At 41.6% G+C, this 18,817-nt stretch overlaps 1 protein-coding gene and 1 non-coding gene across 5 annotated transcripts in view; one reads left to right on the top strand and one right to left on the bottom strand.

Moving 5' to 3' along the window:
* Positions 1–5,011: 5,011 nt before the first annotated feature.
* The window catches only part of PPP1R21 (protein phosphatase 1 regulatory subunit 21), a 70,817-nt gene continuing 57,011 nt past the window's right edge, over positions 5,012–18,817 (bottom strand). For 2 of the 4 annotated variants that reach the window (XM_025354856.1, XM_025354852.1), the window contains exons 18-22: positions 14,818–14,850; positions 12,828–12,944; positions 9,941–10,039; positions 8,605–8,733; positions 5,012–5,697 (exon numbers count right to left, since the gene is read on the bottom strand). In XM_025354856.1, coding sequence (XP_025210641.1) covers positions 5,668–5,697; positions 8,605–8,733; positions 9,941–10,039; positions 12,828–12,944; positions 14,818–14,850 — 408 coding nt within the window. In that variant the 3' untranslated portion in view covers positions 5,012–5,667. The remainder of the gene's footprint in view (positions 5,698–8,604; positions 8,734–9,940; positions 10,040–12,827; positions 12,945–14,817; positions 14,851–18,817) is intronic. The other 2 variants (XM_025354854.1, XM_025354855.1) reach the window with 1 other exon arrangement.
* On the top strand, positions 18,382–18,485 carry LOC112605441. The gene has a single exon (XR_003115432.1). It is a non-coding gene; the product is annotated as a U6 spliceosomal RNA (small nuclear RNA).

Here is an 18,817-nt window from a genome sequence, read left to right as displayed (position 1 = left end):
TCCCAGCCACTTAGGAAGCTGAGGCACGAGAATCACTTGAACCCAGGAGGTGGGGGTACCACCAGATATGGTGCCATTGAACTCCAGCCAGGGCAACAGAGTGAGTCCCTGTCAAAACAAGAAGAACAAAAATACACACACACACACACACACACACACATTTATACAGATACTACTTTAAAAAGAAAAGCCTCCATTTTTTGTTTTTTTTTTTTTGAGATGGAGTCTCACTCTGTCGCCCAGGCTGGAGTGCAGTGGCATGATTTCAACTCACTGCAACCTCTGTCTCCCAGGTTCAAGCAATTCTCCTGTCACAGCCCACTGAGTAGTTGGGACTACAGGTGGCCACCACTCTGGGCAAATTTTTGTATTTTTAGTAAAGACAGGGTTTCACCATATTGGTCAAGCTGGTCTCGAACTCTTGACCAGGTGCTCCGCCTGCCTTTGCCTGCCGAAGTTCTGGGATTACAGGTGTGAGCCACGGTGCCCTGTCAAAAAGCCACCATGTATTATCTCTTCCTTGGTGCTCTGAGATAATCCCAGGACAGGGTGAACAAATGAGTTCATGATTATAATTTGCGTGTTCACTCCCTTGTCTCACTAAAAACAGGCTGTAAGCGCTTCTCAAGGGCAGTCAGCACGTCTGGTGTGCATGCCACAGTCTGCTCAGCACTGAGCACACAGCAGGCACTCGGCACCCACTTGCCAAATGAATGGTGACATGGGTAAGACAGGCTCCCATCTTTACAAACACCCGCAGAACTCAAGTATTTACAGACGAAATGACCCAGTGTCCGAGAATGGCCTTAAAATACTGCAGAAAAAAAGAAGTGTGGAAAAAAGAAAAAACAAGATTGGCAAAATGTTCATAAGGAGTGATGGGGACATAGGGCTTATATGAGTCTATTTTTGTGCATGTTAGAAAATTCCCATAATAAAACAGTAACAACAAGGACATTTACACAGAAAGAGGACCAGAATGAAGGGATGGCATCATGGCATAAATATATAAAATGCAGAATCTGGTGTTCAGCAAGGCTGGTGTAACAAGGAATATGTACATAAAAATGAGGGATCAGGGGAAAAAATTATGTCAAAGGCAAACCATATGCCAGGGACTTTAAATTAGCCCAAGAAGTTCACTAAAAGCTGACTGAAAGGAGGCACAGGGGCACTTAGTGAAGATGTAGAAAGGGGATGTTGAATGAAACACTGCTGGAGTTGCTAAGAAATGTAGGTTTTTTCCTTTTTTTTTTTTTTTTTTTTTTTTTGAGACAGGGTCTTGCTCTGTCACTCAGGATGGAGTGCACTGGTGTGAACATGGCTCACTGCAGCCTTGACTTCCTGGGCTCAAAAAATCCTCCTGCCTCAGCCCCCCGTGTAGCTGAGACTACAGTTGTGCACCAACACCCCCAGCTAATTTTTAAAAAACTTTTGTAGAGATGAGGTCTCACTATGTTACCCAGGCTGGTCTCAAACTCCTGGGTTCAAGTGATCCTCCTGACCCAGCCTCCGAAAGTGCTGGGATTACAGGCATGAGCCACTACACCCCGCCAAAATTTAGTATTTTGTCTTCCAAATATACAGAACCTGAAGGAGTTGAAAACCCCCAATTTAAAAGGCTCATAGCACAGTAGTGAATAATCCAAGCTGAGTCAGGCTAGGCTGGGTTTGAATCCTGGCTCCAACAGGTACTGTGTGACTGTGGAAAAGTTGCTTAGTCCCTCTAAGCCTTGGCTTTCTATCTGTAAACTGGGCATAGTAATAGTATGTATGAGATATGCTTGCTGGGAAGTCTAAATGAAGTAATACATGTCAAGTCAGACCTATGCCCAACTTATGGTAAGTGATTAATAAACAGTGGTTATTATATGCTTTGGGAGGTGACTGCCAAGAGAGCAAAGACCTAAGTTAAGTCAGCAGAGCACAATTTTGCCAGGGATCCAACTGTGCCCTCTACAGTCCTGCCCTATCCCTCAGCCCTAGGAAAGCTCCCAGGGGAACAGTCCCCTACAAAATGGCCAAGCAGTCCACAAGCACTGCCTCAGAACCTATAGGGCCACACACCATGCAAGACAATGGAGGTGTCTGGTCTGGGAACTCTGACAGCTGTCACAGATGGTGGGAGATACAACTCTCAGCCACCAAGGCAACTAGGGAAACAATCCCAAGATTCACATTGTGTCTGAGGGAAAAACAGGCTCATTGCCCAGGAGACATGAAACTTTCCTGATCCAGAGGTCTGAGAGTTTTTACTGTAAGCAGTAAAAGTAGAGGGAGGGTACACTGTGTATATGGAAGAGAATGAGGAGAAAGTAAGCTAAGTAAGTGTCACATACACACTACTACTAGACTTTGCCCAGCAGACAACAAGGAGCCATTGTGAAGGCTTTCCATCTGGAGAATGGCTATGGCAGAGATATGTTTGAGAAAGATGGCCTAGTCAGGTGCGGTGGCTCACACCTGTAATCCCAGCACTTTGGGAGGCCGAGGCAGGTGGATCAACTGAGGTCAGGAGTTCGAGACCAGTCTGGTCAACATGATGAAACCCCATCTCTACTAAAAATACAAAAATTACCCAGGCATGGTGGCAGGAGCCTGTAATTCCAGCTACTTGGGAGGCTGAGGCAGGAGAATTGCTTGAACCTGGGAGGCGGAGGTTGCAGTGAGCTGAGATTGCGCCACTGCACTCTAGCCTGGTCAACAAGAGTGAAACTCCATCTCAAAGAAAGAAAGAAAGAAAGATGGCCTGGCAGAAGGGGTGGAAGGACTGGAGTACAGGAAGACAACTGGTAAACAGGGCTCAATTTAAGGTGCTGAATAAGGAGAGACCAGAAGTGAGTGGCACTGCAAAGACAGGAAGATTCAATAAGATGACCAATGAGATGTGTGAGGTGAAGAGGAATCAAAAGTGATTCCAGGTCTCTGGCTTCCATTACAAGCAGGTGGAAGCTACTTGCTCCTCCCTCAATCCTCATGCTCAGTCAAGTTTGTTCAGGCCAAAGCCTTTGGCTTCATCTTTGACTCCTCTCTTCCGCTCACACCCCACATCCCGTCCAATCAACATTCATTCAACAAATATTCACTGCTGCCAGACAGTGTTCTAAGCACAGGGAACGCAGCAAGACAAAAACACCTGACTTCTTGAAGCTGCATCTAGTGGGAGAAACAGGTTATAAATAAGATACACAAGCAAAATATATCATATGTTAGATTATAAGTACTAAGGAGTAAAATAAAGCAGAGAAAAGTAATAGAAGTGCGGGGGAAAGGAGTTGCAATCTTAGATAAATCTGTCAGCAAACTGTATCAATGGTGGCACATGCCTGTAGTCCTAGGTACTTGGGAGGCTGAGGCAGGAAGATTGCTTGAGCTCAGGGGGTTGGGGCTGCAGTGAGCTGTGATCACGCCACTGCACTCCAGCCTGGGTGACGGAGGGTGACCCTGTCTCAAAAAAATTCAATTAATAAAAAAAAGTATGGGGTAAGTTCGGTCTATTTGGAAGCTGAGGGAGAGAAAATCAGTAGAGTGAGACACTGAAGATCTAAAAGTGAAAAAACAAGCACTACAAAAAGCATGGCATTCAGAGCATCAGAAATACCCTAGCTTTAAGGGTAGCAGAGACGCTTCCGCCTCTGAAGCAGGGGAGAATGGGAAGCATGGGTAAATATGCAAAGCAGTGGAGCAGTTGAGAAGTGATTTTGATGGTACAGATGGTACAGATCCTAAGACTGAAGGGGGCAGTCCTTAAGGAGAGAAGTGGTGTAGCCATTATTGAAATTCGGAATAAAAATGGACTAAAAATACCCCAAGGACTGTCCTGGAACAATGAAAGGCTGGCGGGGGCTCGAAACCCTAAGTTCTTGACAGAGCTAATCAGGATGGCTCTTTTTTCTTCTTTTTTTTTTTTAAGACAGAGTCTCACTCACTCTGTCACTGAGGCTGGAGTGCACTGGCGCTATCTCGGCTCACTGCAACCTCCATCTCCTGGGTTCAAGTGATTCTCCTGCCTCAGTCTCCTAAGCAGCTGGCATTACAGGCACATGCCACCATACCTGGCTAATGTTTTGTAGTCTTAGTAGAGATGGGGTTTCACCATGTTGACCAAGCTGGTTTTGAACTCCTGGCCTCAAGTGATCTACCTGCCTCAGCCTCCCAAAGTGCTGGGATTACATGTGTGAGCCACTGTGCCAGGCCCAGCAGGGCTCTTTGATGTTTCCCTCACAGTGTTTGGGGGTCTACATACAGCTGCAGTGAAAACAGCTGGCTGAGTTGATAGAAACTAACAATGCACAGGGCAGAGAAAAGAGAAAGGGCAAGTAGGCTAGGGACATGAAGGGCTGGGAAAAATGGAACTGAACCAACCCAGAGATTCCCCAACTCAGGATCCGAATGCTTTCACTGTGAGGACTGGGCCTAATAACCAGAGTCTCTCTGCATGGCGGGCTGCTGAGGACTTCGGGCAGAGGCCAAGGAGTTGGCTTTTGTGCTGAGCACAGAGGGAAGCCGGTGATGGGCTCTCAGGTAAACTCCGGAATAAAACATTTTAGAGGGTGACTCGCAACTGTCTAGAGAGTAGCCTCAAGAAAGATGGTGCCACAGGTGGAGAGGTAAGGAGAAGGGGGTTTCAGGAACCCCTCAGCTAATGTAGAGACCTGGACATGGGTGAAATGGGCCTGTGTAAGCAGTTCAGAAAGGAGTAATCTATTTAGGGCCTTGGGAGTAGGAGTGGAGAGTGCTGGCAGAGCCACTCCTGACACTGATACAACACAATGTTTATGATATAAGCCAAGAGGAGCCCTAAGGGCTCAGGCTTTTTGCTTGAAGTGTGGTTTTAAGTAGCTTTCAAGGCAAAACTCAACAGCCTTCCTAAAGGATTAACTGTAGAATTATTCCAATTTGAGGAATCAGAGGATTACACCTAAGTCGGTTGGTATTTGATATGTTTTGTAAAAGCCAACTTTAATAGGGTTCAGTTTCCTTTATCAAATTTTCATAGAGAGACTGAAAGTGTGATATAAGTATGAATTTATTGACATGAACTTCCTTTAGCTATGACTCTAACACAGGGTATCAAAGAGCTGAAGATAATGATACTAAACCCACAGGATCTGAAGTTTGCAGGGCTCCCTCCCCCTCAGAGAGAAAGGAGAGAAACAGAGAGACAGAAAGAAAGAGAGAGAGAGGGGGAAATATGAACAAATCTTTTAAAAAGAATCTGGAGAATGCCTTCAACTATAGTAAGAAGTAATGACAGTTTGACAATTTAAGCATTTTTTTTCCAGAAACATATATCTATTCCATAGATACCAAATCAATTACCATATAATTGAGTTTGAAAGTATACAAAATATTTGTTGTTCTTACATACTGAAATTAAAACCTAATTTTAAAAAGTGCACAGTAAAAACAGCATAAGGAAACCTACAATATCCATGATATATGTATTGTTTTCCAATTACTGCCGACATCAACTTCTGTATTTGCCTCATTGGTTACAAGTATGTTTTAAATATTTCAAGGCCATTTCCAACACTGACTAGTTTACTAGGTCCGACAATACTTCAGCTTCCTGAAGGCAGCCAGCATGGACGTGGTCTCAGCCCCGCAGCTCTGTGCAGCAGGAGCAGGTCTGGAAAGAACAGTCGCCAACCAGCTATTTGAAAACTATCGACTCTTGTTCTTTTTAGAATTCCCCTGTGCAAAGAAAAATATCAATAATAAGAACACAAACATTAAAAAAAAATAACTCACATAGTTTCTAAACCAAGCTGTCTGAAAGCTATATTTCACTTTGGAACACTTCCAAATGGGAGAATAGCTGATAACCTTGCATTAATTTATATTCAATAATCACAAAGCAGTTTGTTATACTCTCTCTCCTCTCTGCTTCTACAGACCCTATCCCTCTCGGGGCTGAGGACAGGAAATAAAGAGAGAAAAGAAAGCTACTATCTTGGATTTATCAAAACTACAAACATTCATTTTGTTCCAAAGACAAGAGAGTCTAAGATTTCAAGAAGCTGAATAAAAAAAGTTAGCCTAAACATGTCTCGTCATTGTTTAAATAAACACCTTTTAAAGGTCTTAATAGGTAAGAACTCTGAATATGTGCCAACTAACACCCAAATGGCACGGATTATCTGTCAAAAGTCAGCTTGGATACTGGCTGAGAACAAATCATGGAAGACAACTTACTCCACTTCCTCAAATATGGAGATTTGAATTTTCTAGTTTTGTGTAATTTTTCTTCTTTCTGGAGAGGCTCCCTTCTTGGGAATACATTTTAATTAAATGCCTGTATTTAACTCTTAGGCATAAACACGTTTTCTTCATGGAAGAAATGCTTGCAGAATACAAACATTAAGAGCAAGATCATAGCAAACAAATGGTTGAGGGTGTTTACTTAGTATCCAATGGAGACAATGTCAGCCATAAGATGATGCTACAGTAATGTAAATTACTAAACGGGGGAAAAGCAAAATATAGGATTACAGAATGATCAAAGACAGGTTAATGATATCAATTCAAACTGAAGAAAGGTCTCTTAGAGTTTTATTAATGGCTGGTATTTTATCAACAAGCTCTAAGAAGCTGTGTGCAGTGGTTCACGCCTGTAATCCCAGCACTTTGGGAAGCTGCAGCCGGTAGATCACTTGGGCATGGGAGTCTGAGACCAGCCTGAGCAACATGGTGAAACTGTTAAAAAAATACAAAAAAAGTTAGCCGGGTGTGGTGGTGCATGCCTGTAGTCCCAGTAGGGAGGCTGAGGTGGGAAAAACTCTTGAACCTGGGAGGTGGAGGTTGCAGTGAGCCAAGGTCTCGCCACTGCACTCCAGCCTGGGTGACAAAGCGAGACTCCATCAAAGAAAAAAAAAAAAAAAGTCAGAGGAAACTTGAAAATTCCCTAACTTCTGAAGTAGCTGCAATCCAATTACCTTCAGGACAATGAGGTTTGCTGTACTCAACATGTACCCCTCTCAATTCAAAACCAAATACTTCTGAAGTTCCAGATATTGAAAAGTTTTCAAAAATTATTGCTACTTCTTTTCAAATTTTAGGTGCTGAAACAGACTTTCTCATACTACTACACTAACACAAATTATATATACCACGAGAAAACCCAAAACACTACCTCTTCAATGTGTGTTTTCTACCACTACTAAGAATGTAACTTGTGAATTAGATATTGCTCTGCTGGAATATGGAATATCAAGAAACCAAAAGGTTAAGGGAGGCTTCCTTAAAAGGACCAGCCCCCCAACTCCCTTACCCCCAAGCTCAAGTTTCCTGAACCACAAGTAACTGGAGAACCATAATGAGAACCATACTGGGTGGTAACAATAATCACAGAAACAGCCAGAAAAGCATCAGAGACAGCCTCCAAAGCAGCACAATCAATGGATATCAAGAAACTATGTTGATAAACAAAATCATATAATGCAGATTCCAATGCATTAACATGATATATTTTCCAAGACCCTAAATGAACAAAATCCTGTCCTTACACCAATAGCAGATGCTAAAATAAAGCCATGGTTTCTCCATCTCTATTTCTCCCCAGTGTACACAGCAGGAACTCAATAAACGCCTGCTGAATCAAAAAGGGGTGGCAGCAGATCTCAAAGAGTGCAGGCTGGAGATGGTAAATCCCAGCTGGTGGTGGTATAATATTGTTATGAAAATGGGCTAAGCACATGAGATTATGCCAACTGAGGGAGCCCCTGGCCTCCCAAAGTTTACCTTTCATGGCAAAATGGTATATACATTGTTACAGTAATATGGACACGGTATGTGGATCTGCATTTCAGCCTAAACTTACTACCCAACATCTACTCTCTCAGTCTGGGCAAGCAGAGGGATTATGGGAAAGGAAATCAAAGGAAATCTAGTTAAAAGGGTAAGACATTCCAAGGTTATATGAATATTTATGAGAATAAATTTTCTCAAGTTTACTCTTCAACAGTACCATTTCAGGTCTTACATAAATGAAGAGCAATCCCTTTCTTCAAGCATTTTGTGAGTCCCCCTAACTCTTATGCAACAGTAGGAGAAATGCCAAAAATGCCAAAAAGCAGCTGATACAGTATTAAAGCCTTAGAGGCCAGACTTTCTCAGCTTTTAACTCAGCCAAAGACAATTAATACTTCTGGAAAAAAGGACAAATGATATTAAAGAAAATTATTTATAGATACTTTTTTTTTTCTTTTTTAGAGACAGAGTCTCACTCTGTTGTACAGGCTGGAGTGCCGTGGCACAATCATAGCTTGCTGTAACCTCAAACTCCTAGGTTCAAGCAATCTTCCCACCTCAGCCTCCCAAGTAGCTGGGACTATAGGCGCAGACCCTCATGCTTGGCTAATTTTTTCATTTTTTTTATAGAGATGAAGTATCACTATATTGCCCACTCCGCTCTCGAACTCCTGGCCTCAAGGGATCCTCCCACCTCAGCCTCCCAAAGTGCTGGGATTACAGGCTTCAGCCACTGCACCTGGCCTTTACACTTTAAATCTTATGTCCTCTTGCTCCTGAAATGCATGACAATAAAATGCCTCATATTAAATATTATATTACAGAGAGACTACCTCACCTCACCTCACATACCTTACTGGACATCTTTAGTGTGTCAATCTCTTCTCTCTGCTTAGATAATGTCTCATTCATGCTGCACAGGTGGTCACTCATCATACTTAACTGATCCTCGTAACTCCTCTTGGTAGTTGTCAGTTCATCCTAAATAGCAAAGAAAAAGAGAAAAATCAACATCCCACTAGTCATACCACTCTGAAGCTTTTTTAATTCACAAAAGAAAAATTGAACAGGGAAATTATAGTTTCCCAATAATTTACTGTGTATTTCAAAATAGCTACAAAAGAAGAATTGTTATGTTCCCAACACAAAGGTAAATGTTTGAGGTGCTGGACATCCAAATTACCCTGACTTGATCATTACACATTGTACAAAGGTATCATAATAATCAAAATACCACATCCCCCCAAAACATGTACAACTATTTACATCAATTTTTTAAAAAATTCTTTTAATTGGAAAAGCAACCTATCAAGATGGTCTATCTAATCAATTAACATGAAGGTTAAGGCACAGGCCTAACAAGAGAACAAAGTTAAAAGAAATGGGAAAACGTTTTTCTCAGTCTTCAAAATATGTTCATAATTTCTTTGCAAAAATTTAAGGGTTTCTTTCTATGCCAGGTATAAAATTATAAGAAAAGCCATCATTATCTTTCCAAATTTCCTTAGGTTTTGCTGAGCCATAGGTGAGGCCTACAACACACTGCCTCCATCCTACGCCTCAATGGCCTACAGCCCTCCCGGCAGCACCGTCCCTGAAAGAAGCACCCTTCATCTCTCTTCCCATCTCTCATGCTCTCTTCTGCTGCCTAAAATCTAATCCTGTGTGCCTAATTAATCTGATAAACGAATCTGAAGCAAAGAGGAAGTGGGTGTTGCTGTAGTGCTGTGTTTTTTCCTTGCCTGGCATCATGTTTTCATTAACAGAGGCTTTCTGAAAACAAAGATTTAAAACCAGGCAGTGAGTAAAAGAGAATATATTATAGCCCCACCCTTTAGTTTAGATCCGTTTTATGACACAGGAAAGAAAAGGAACAGAGTAATATGTACAGAACAAGCCTACAGCTCACCATGACGGGTATGTACAAGGAAGGAAAGATTCGGGGTAAATAAGTATTATTTAAGCAAATGCTGACTATAAAATGATTTAAAATTAGAATCAAGTCAGAGAAACAATACAACTACTTTCTGTCTAACATAAGATGTTATTTTTAATAAATTAGAAATACAGTGATTATTTTAAAAAGCATATCTAGAGATCAAATGCCTTTGGAAAAGAAATGCTGCTTTGCTACCAAAGAACTTTGAATGAAAACACATTAAAACCGTTTAGGTAACACTTAACTCACCTGAAGTCTGCTGATGTTCTGACTGGCAAGTTTCATTTCTTCTGTCAATGCTTCCTTAGACTTTTCAGCCAAGGCCAGTCTTTTAGAGAGTGCTCGGCACTGTAAAATCAGAAAACATTCCATTACTAAGGGAGCATTTTCTAAAACTAAATGTGCTTCAGGAAAGGTTGTTAAAAACACTTCCCAAAGGCAAAGTTACTCATGCATTCCACAAATAATCTGTTGAATACCTATAGGCATTGTATCACACATTAGAGTACACGTAAGAAAGAACTGGCCCCCACCTTTGTCATTTCAGTAAGGAGAAAAAAGTCTACCACCTTAAGATCAATGTTTTTTTCTTCGCTCTAGCCTGATGACCAGTGGTTATATATAATACATAAGAACTTTCTTTTTTCTTTTTTTTTGAGACGGAGTCTCACTCCGTTGCCCAGGCTGGGGTGCAGTGGCATGATCTTGGCTCACTGCAACCTCCACCTCCTGGGTTCATGTGATCCTCCTGCCTCAGCTTCCCAAGTAGGTGGGATTACAGGCATGCACCACCACACCCGGCTAAGTTTTATATTTTTAGTAGAGACGGGTTTCACTATGTTGTCCAGGCTGGTCTCAAACCCCTGACCTCAAGTGATCTGCCCACCTCAGCCTCCTGAAGTGCTGGGATTACAGGTGTGAGCCACAGCACCCGTTCTTTACATAAGAACTTTCTACATTTATCTAGGATTCATTTATATTTATACTAGATAAAAAGAAAAGTGATTATTACAAAAATTATCAGGAGCTCCTGACCATGCACTACGGATCCTAAGGTACTTTTCTTGTGTTTTAAAAGTCCTTCATTAGAGACCACATTATAGGAGCAATAAAAGCTTTACTTTTATTATGCACTACTTCCAAGGGAGAAAATGAGCACAAGATTGCAAAAATTCCAGGCTGCTTTCTTTAGGGGTTCTACCAAACCAACTCTATCCAGAGAGTGTGCAGATCAAAACGATAAAAGAAAAATCCTATTTCACAATATTGTTCAAAGAGGGTATGAGATTAAAAGGTTCACTAAACTTTCTGATAAGGTTACTGACAAGGAGGATCTGTTGAGACACAAGCAAATGCTATGTCATCATAAGGCTCTCAGAGCAGTAAAGTCATGTGGGGGGGCGGGGAGGTCACCACTTCCTGTTTACCAATAAGGAAAAAGTAGGACAATTTAAAAATTCTTGAATCACAGTTGCACAGAAGATATTTACTAAAATAACCAAATCTCTTGGAAATAAAACAGCCTAAAAAAATTCCTCAGTTACTCATTTCATTTCTCACAAAATTTCAGGGCAGTTCAGCCAACCAAATCAACTGCCTCCTACTAACCAAACATCTACTCTGTGCTCAGCAATGAACCTGACGAAGAGGAAGACAGACATGCAAGGCACAGGTCCTTGTGAAAAGGACAATCGAGTCTGAGACACTAACTCAGAATCAAACAATGAGGATCCACGCCTGCTGGACTGCTGGCTTAGTGATTCAGCATTTCTACTGCTAGTCATTCAGTTTGCTGTCCTCCCGCTTTCCTGCATTCCAACAAGCTGTCACTACTGATCAGCTTATCAAACATGTATGCGATGGCTGCTTGTGAACAACACTGAGCTAAGCACATGACTTATTTTAGCAGGAAATAGATGCAAAGCCCCTCTTCACTTTTAGCAACTGGCCTCCTATCAACCTCTTCAACTCTAGTATAAAAGAAAATCAAAAAGTCAGGTCTCAATAAAGAGTTTCTCCTTTCTTTTTCAATTTATTTAACAACTTTAAGCATTATAATTATCTATCTGCTATCCATAACTGACCTTTCAATAGAAAGTTTCAAGTCAGAGACCTTGAAGGCATTCTTTCACGTTGAGCAGCATCCATTCTATCTTACCATTTGTTTCCTACTCCTTGGTATCTCTACTTTCTATCTTCATTTCCCCCCTCAATTCTATTAATTGTGTACAATTTTATAGATGATATTGCATAGTGGAATAACTTTTTTTTTTTTTTTTTTTTTTTTTTAAAGGCAGAGTCTTGGCCGGGGGTGGTGGCTCATGTCTGTAATCCCAGCACTTCAGGAGGCTGAGTCAGGCAGATCACCTGAGGTCAGGAGTTCAAGACCAGCCTGGCCAACATGGTGAAACCCCAACACTAAAAAAATACAAAAATTAGCCAGGCATGATGGCGGGTGCCTGTAATCCCAGCTACTCAGGAGGCTGAGGCAGGACAATCACTTGAACCCAGGAGGCGGGGGCTTTTTTTTTTTTGAGATGGAGTCTTGCTCTGTCGCCCAGGCTGGAGTGCAGTGGCATGATCTCGGCTCACTGCAAGCTCTGCCTCCCAGGTTCACACCATTCTCCTGCCTTAGCCTCCCGAGTAGCTGGGACTACAGGAGCCCACCACCACACCCGGCTAATTTTTTGTATTTTTAGTAGAGGTGGGGTTTCACCGTGTTAGCCAGGATGGTCTCGATCTCCTGACCTCATGATCCGCCTGCCTCGGCCTCCCAAAGTGCTGGGATTACAGGCTTGAGCCACGGCGCCTGGCTCAAATCAGTCTTATATTTATTGAAATAGAGATTTTTAGTTGGTATACAGACTAGTCAATATTAACTCCGCTCACGCCTGTAATCACAGCACTTTGGGAGGCCGAGGCCAGCGGATCACAAGGTCAGGAGATCGAGACCATCCCTGGCTAACATGGTGAAACCCCGTCTCTACTAAAAATACAAAAAATTAGCCAGGTGTGGTGGTACATGCCTGTGGTCCCAACTACTTGGGAAACTGACTTCTCTCTTACAGTGAGTAGTAGGAAAACAGGACAGTGATCTAATTCCTGCAAAAAACCACCAATCTAAATCTACACTCACCTCAGCATAAAAATGCACTGACTTACTGTCAGCCAGCTGCAACTGAGACGTAAGTTCCACTATCCTTGCCATGTAGTGATTTTTAATTAAGTCTTCACGAGATTCCACATCTGGAACCTAAATAGAACACAAATACACATAAATAAACAAGTACCAGTGAGATGAAGCATTTCCAGAAAAAAAAAAAAGACATTTTGTACATTTTCACTTGAAGTTTGATGAGGAATCACTGTTCTCCTACCCCTCAAAGAAACTTCAGACATAGCAGCGAAGTGTATATTTCAAATTTATTTTATTTAGCATCCTTTCTATTTCAGAATGAAGTTATGGCTTCAAGAGAACAGAACTAAAGTACTGAGAAGCCCACTGGAACCATGCCCCTCCATCCAGCTTTTATTAGCCACAAACCTGACTTTCTTTTTTTTTTGAGACGGAGTCTCACTCTGTCGCCAGGCTGGAGTGCAATGGCATGATCTCGGCTCACTGCAACTTCCGCCTCTCGGGTTCAAGCGATTCTCCTGCCTCAGTCTCCCAAGTAGCTGGGATTACGGGCACGCGCCACCATGCCCAGCTAATTTTTGTATTTTTAGTAGAGACAGGGTTTCACTATGTTGGCCAGGATGGTCTCGATCGCTTGACTTCGTGATCCACCTGCCTCGGCCTCCCAAAGTGCTGGGATTACAGGCGTGAGCCACTGCGCCCGGCGAAACACAAACCTGACTTTCAAAATGTCCATCTGTCTGACTCCTATGCCCTCCTCCAACTGCAAGAGGGCAGAGGAAAGGGGCATATTTATTGGAACCACTAAAATCAAACATTCTTGTTTTCTCCAAAATTATCTTAAGACAACACTAACACTTGTAAACATACTAATAAATTAAACTATTTCTATATTGAAGAGTTTGTGGCCTTTGTCCCAGACTGGTATTTCTACTAGTTACTCAAACAATGACACCCTGTTGAGTTTAGTTTAAAAACACACACAGAAGTTCATGATTATCTATATTACAAGAATAAATACAGAAACCAAAGAATCTACAAGCTTACTTGAACTATATTAACCAGTTTGCCATACTGAGTGGTCAGTTGGATGACTTTGGTGCTTATTTAACAGTTATTTATAAAGTTACATCTTAAAGCAGCTGGGCACAGTGGCTCACATCTATAATTCCAGCACTTTTGGAGGCTGAGGCAGGTGGATCACCTGAACTCAGGAGTTTGAGACCAGCCTGGCCAATACGGCGAAATCCTGTCTCTACTAAAAGTACAAAAATTAGCTGGGTGTGGTGACATGCGCCTGAAGTCCCAGCTACCTGGGAGGCTCAGGCAGGAGAATCACTTGAACCCGGAGGCAGAGGTTGCAATGAGCTGAGATCATGCCACTGCACTTCAGCATGGGCGATAGAATGAGACTCTGTCTCTAGATAGATAGATAGATAGATAGATAGATAGACAGACAGACAGACAGATAGACAGACAGACAGACAGACAGACAGGGTTACATCTTAGATTATTTCAAAATTCAAAAGTGCAAACCTATCCGACAGGCCAAATCTGACCTGGGTTCACTTGCTTTGAGGGCAGGAAACAGCTACCAAGTACATTGTACTTAGTCAAGGCCCTGGATAGCCCTTGCTAAGCCCTGCTTTCCTGGCTGCCCACTGCGAGGACTAACACAGCTCTCAGCCTCATGTAGCATGCCAGCGAATGAAGACCCAAGCAGGAGCCACACCTTGTCAAATCTCCATGGCAAGTCAGTCAACAAGGCAACTATAAAAACAGGCTATAATTTGTTGGTGACTGTCAAAACAGAACCAGAGAAAAGGTACATGGATCCATCAATGAAGGTGGAAAACACTGGCTCCACATTTGCTAGAAGTGTCAGAAAACAACAACAACAATTGGACAAAGACGGCTTTTACAGGACTTTGTCGACAAACATGCTGCCAGATATTTACTAACAAACAACATGATGACAAGCACACGTTACCTCACTGTCCGATGTCCTGGTTAAAGTGCCAATCTAGAACATAAGGGAAAAAATCTTTTAGAACAGAATGTGTACATTTCAAGCACAGTAGGTCAAACACTTGTAATATTTTCTCCTCTCCGTTCATACCGTTTTACAGAGCATTGAGGGTACAGTACTAGAAGATCATCCTCGGACTGTCTCTTACTACAAGGACATGAAGATAGCTAACTGCATTTACTATTTCTGCCATGAGGCAGTAACCAGTAATGATCATCACTAAATCTTCTATCAAAATGCTGATTAGCCATTCTCACTGAAACCCAACAAATCACCCAGGAGAGAGGAGATCAGCTTTTAACCACAGCTTGCCATTTCTACGCCTATTTCCAAACCAGTAGCCAAGAAGGGGTAAAGACAGTTTTACAGTGACTATAATAATTAAACATTCGAAACAGAAAATGCAAATAATAAACACTCTGGTTGAAAGCTCAAAGGGAGACAGAAGAAATAAATACACTTTTGATATAATGTTATTATGACATGAGTAAGTATAAATTTTAGATGTAAATTAATGAAAACAAAAATGTAATTTTAAACACATTAAAATGGGCCGGGCGCGGTGGCTCAAGCCTGTAATCCCAGCACTTTGGGAGGCCGAGACGGGCGGATCACGAGGTCAGGAGATCGAGACCATCCTGGCTAACCCGGTGAAACCCCGTCTCTACTAAAAAATACAAAAAACTAGCCGGGCGAGGTGGCGGGCGCCTGTAGTCCCAGCTACTCTGGAGGCTGAGGCAGGAGAATGGCGTGAACCCGGGAGGCGGAGCTTGCAGTGAGCTGAGATCCGGCCACTGCACTCCAGCCTGGGCGACAGAGCCAGACTCCGTCTCAAAAAAAAAAAAAATAAAAAAAAATAAACACATTAAAATGCTGCTAGATTTTTTTCTAATTTTTTTCAGACACAGGTCTCCCTCTGTCACCCAGGCTGCATTACATTGGTACAATCAGCAGCATCGAATTCCTGGGCTCAAGAGATCCTCCATCTCCAGCCTCCTGAGTAGCTGAGATTACAGGCATGAGTCACCGTGCTTGGGTGCTGCTAGATTTTTTAAAAGTTTGTTTCTATAGTTTAAGATTTCAAAAACAGATGGTCATGATTACTTAATTCTGGTTATTGTTCAAGGTGGAGGGGCATGTGCTTGGGTACAATGACAAGGAAACTAATGGATTCTGTAAATAATAGATTATACTCAATGAACAGTTTTTTTTTTTTGTTTTTTTGTTTCTTTTGAGACAGAGTCTCACCCTGTTTGCCCAGGCTGGAGTGCAATGGTGTGATCTAGGCTCACTGCAACCTCCACCTCCCAGGTTCAAGCAATTCTCCTGCCTCAGCCTCCCAAGTAGCTGGGATTACAGGCGCATGCCACCACGCCCAGCTAATTTTTTGTAACTTTAGCAGAGGTGGGTTTCACCATGTTAGCCAGGCTAGTCTTGAACTCCTGACCTCCTGATCCGCCCACCTCAGCCTCCCAAAGTGCTGGGATTACAGGTAAGAGCCACCATGCCCAGTCAACAGACAGTTTTAATGTATTCTTTATAAATAGTATTCTCTGGAGTATTGTTCTTAACACTGAGAGTATATAAACTGAATGTGTACTAATGAATGTTATGCCCACCTGGCTGTAAGAGTCTTCGATAAGAGCCAAAATTTTTCTACTCAATGAAGCAGAAGTAGCAATTACTCTCTTTTAGTTAAAAAATGCTTGGAATAATACTCCAGTCATTTAATTTTACATATTCAAATATGACTGTAGTTTATAAAAATAAACTGCAAGGAAACATCTATTTCACCTGCTCATCTTTACCCCCTTACTCCCGGGTTATGATCTGAAAATGTGGTACAGCACCAAGTCCTTCAAAGGAACGGTATTGTTTAAATGCAAGGAAAACTTTTTACTTTTTTTTTTTTTTTTTTTTTTTGAGACAGAGTCTCGCCCTGTCTCCCTGGCTGGAGTGCAATGGTACAGTCTCAGCTCACTGCAACCTCCGCCTCCTGGGTTCAAGCAATTCTCCTACCTCAGCCTCCTGAGTAGCTGGAATTACAGGTGCCCACCACCACGCCCAGCTAATTTTTTTTTCTTTTTACTCTTCAGTAGAGATGGGGTTTCACCATGTTGGCCAGGCTGTTTTCGAATTCCTGACCTCGTGATCCACCTGCCTTGGCCTCCTAAAGTGCTTGGATTACAGGCGTCAGCCGCCACGCCCAGCAATGCAAGGAAAACTCTTAACACAGATTACTTCAACATTTTCTCATATGATACTAACAAGAGTATAAACTGATACAGTCCTTTTAAAAAATAATTTGGTAATAAAGATCAAGGAATTTGAAAATATTCATGCCTTCTGATGTAGTAATTCCAACCCTGAGAATACATCCTGAGGTAATCATTTAACATGCAGAAATAATCTTATACATAAAAATGAGACATTATTTAAAAGTTGTCACCAATGTCTAATCATAGGTAAACTAAGGTATGAGAGATACGGAATACTATGAAATCAGTAAGTTTATACTAAGTTTCTCATAACAGGAGGTTTATATTTTCACATTATGCTAAAAGATTTGAAATTTTATGTAGTACAATCTCAACTGTATATGAAATTTAGTAGAAAAAAATGATAACATTGGTGGCTTGATTATTCAGGATAATGTCATTTTTATACTTAAAATATATGTTTAAAAATTTTATTAATTTAAGCAATGCTTTTCAATTCCAGCAAAAAACAGAAATGTGTATTGTTTTGTGCTTTTACTTTAAGGTTATTGTTGTCTTTTTTTATAATATATAATAGACGGCTGAATATTCACATTATAATACTAGAGATCTTGCTAAAAATTACAAGCATTTTACTCTTGAAATGTTACAGAGTTAGAAATAAGTTTCTATCTGAGGTTACCTCCTCTGCCTCAAAGTGTTTGAACCAAAGTAATCTCCCGGTAAGATGAGCTTCCTCTGTTAATCAATTAACACTGAAATGAGCACAGACTTGCTCCCAGCACCCAAGAGGAAGAAGACAGAAAAGACACAAAGACACACACACATACACAGTCACACACTTAGTTCCCTTAAGGTCACTTAAAGGACATAGGGGTTAAAAGAAAGGCTGAAAAGTAGAAACATCAAGGAAAGCAGAAAACTCCATCTCTTTTTATTTCTGTTGCGCAGTGTGCAAGGCAAGACTCCAGGTTATTTTTGGCAGAAATCTGTTGTTGGTAGTTAACCTGTCTTTTGTTATAGGAGTGCTGGCTGTGACCCTTATGATGGAGAGGGAAGGTATCAGGTCCTCTCCACCCCTACACTAACTAGTTGATTTAAATAGCAACTTCTAAAGTCACCAAACCCAACTAAGGTCATTATCACTCATGGCCCAATAGTGTTCAGTACTAAAGATTTTTCATGTCCCTAGAAATTGTTTTCACTTACATATGTAAGAATAGGGCTTTCCACTGAAAATGTTCAAATAAAAAGATAATTCTAAACTTTCAGCAATTGACATTAACAACTCAAATATACCAGCATTGTGCTTGCTTCAGCAGCCCATGTACTAAAATTGGGACGATATGGAAATTTGCACGGCCCCTGCTCAAGGATGACATGAAAATTCATGAAGCAATCCACGTTTAAAAATTTTTATTAATTTATAAAAAATATATATATGCCAGTGTTACCAATTCCAGCACCTCAGTAAGGCAAGCAGTAAGCAAACGAGTTTATTTGATTTTTATTTTTGTTTTTTGTTTTTAGAGTCAAGGCCTCACTCTGTTGTCCAGGCTGGAGTATAGTGGTACAATAATAGCTCACTGCAGCCTTAGACTCCTGGGCTCAAAAGATCCTCCTGCTTCAGCCTCCGGAGTAGCTGGGACAACAGGTGTGGGCTACCACACCTGGCTAACAAATGAGTTTATGTTGGCTAATCTGTTTTCTGACATGGGTAAGACACAAGGCTATCTTGGTTA

Source organism: Theropithecus gelada, chromosome 13 (assembly GCF_003255815.1).
Source record: "Theropithecus gelada isolate Dixy chromosome 13, Tgel_1.0, whole genome shotgun sequence".
Lineage (NCBI taxonomy): Eukaryota > Metazoa > Chordata > Mammalia > Primates > Cercopithecidae > Theropithecus > Theropithecus gelada.
This window is presented reverse-complemented; position numbering and strand designations above follow the sequence as displayed.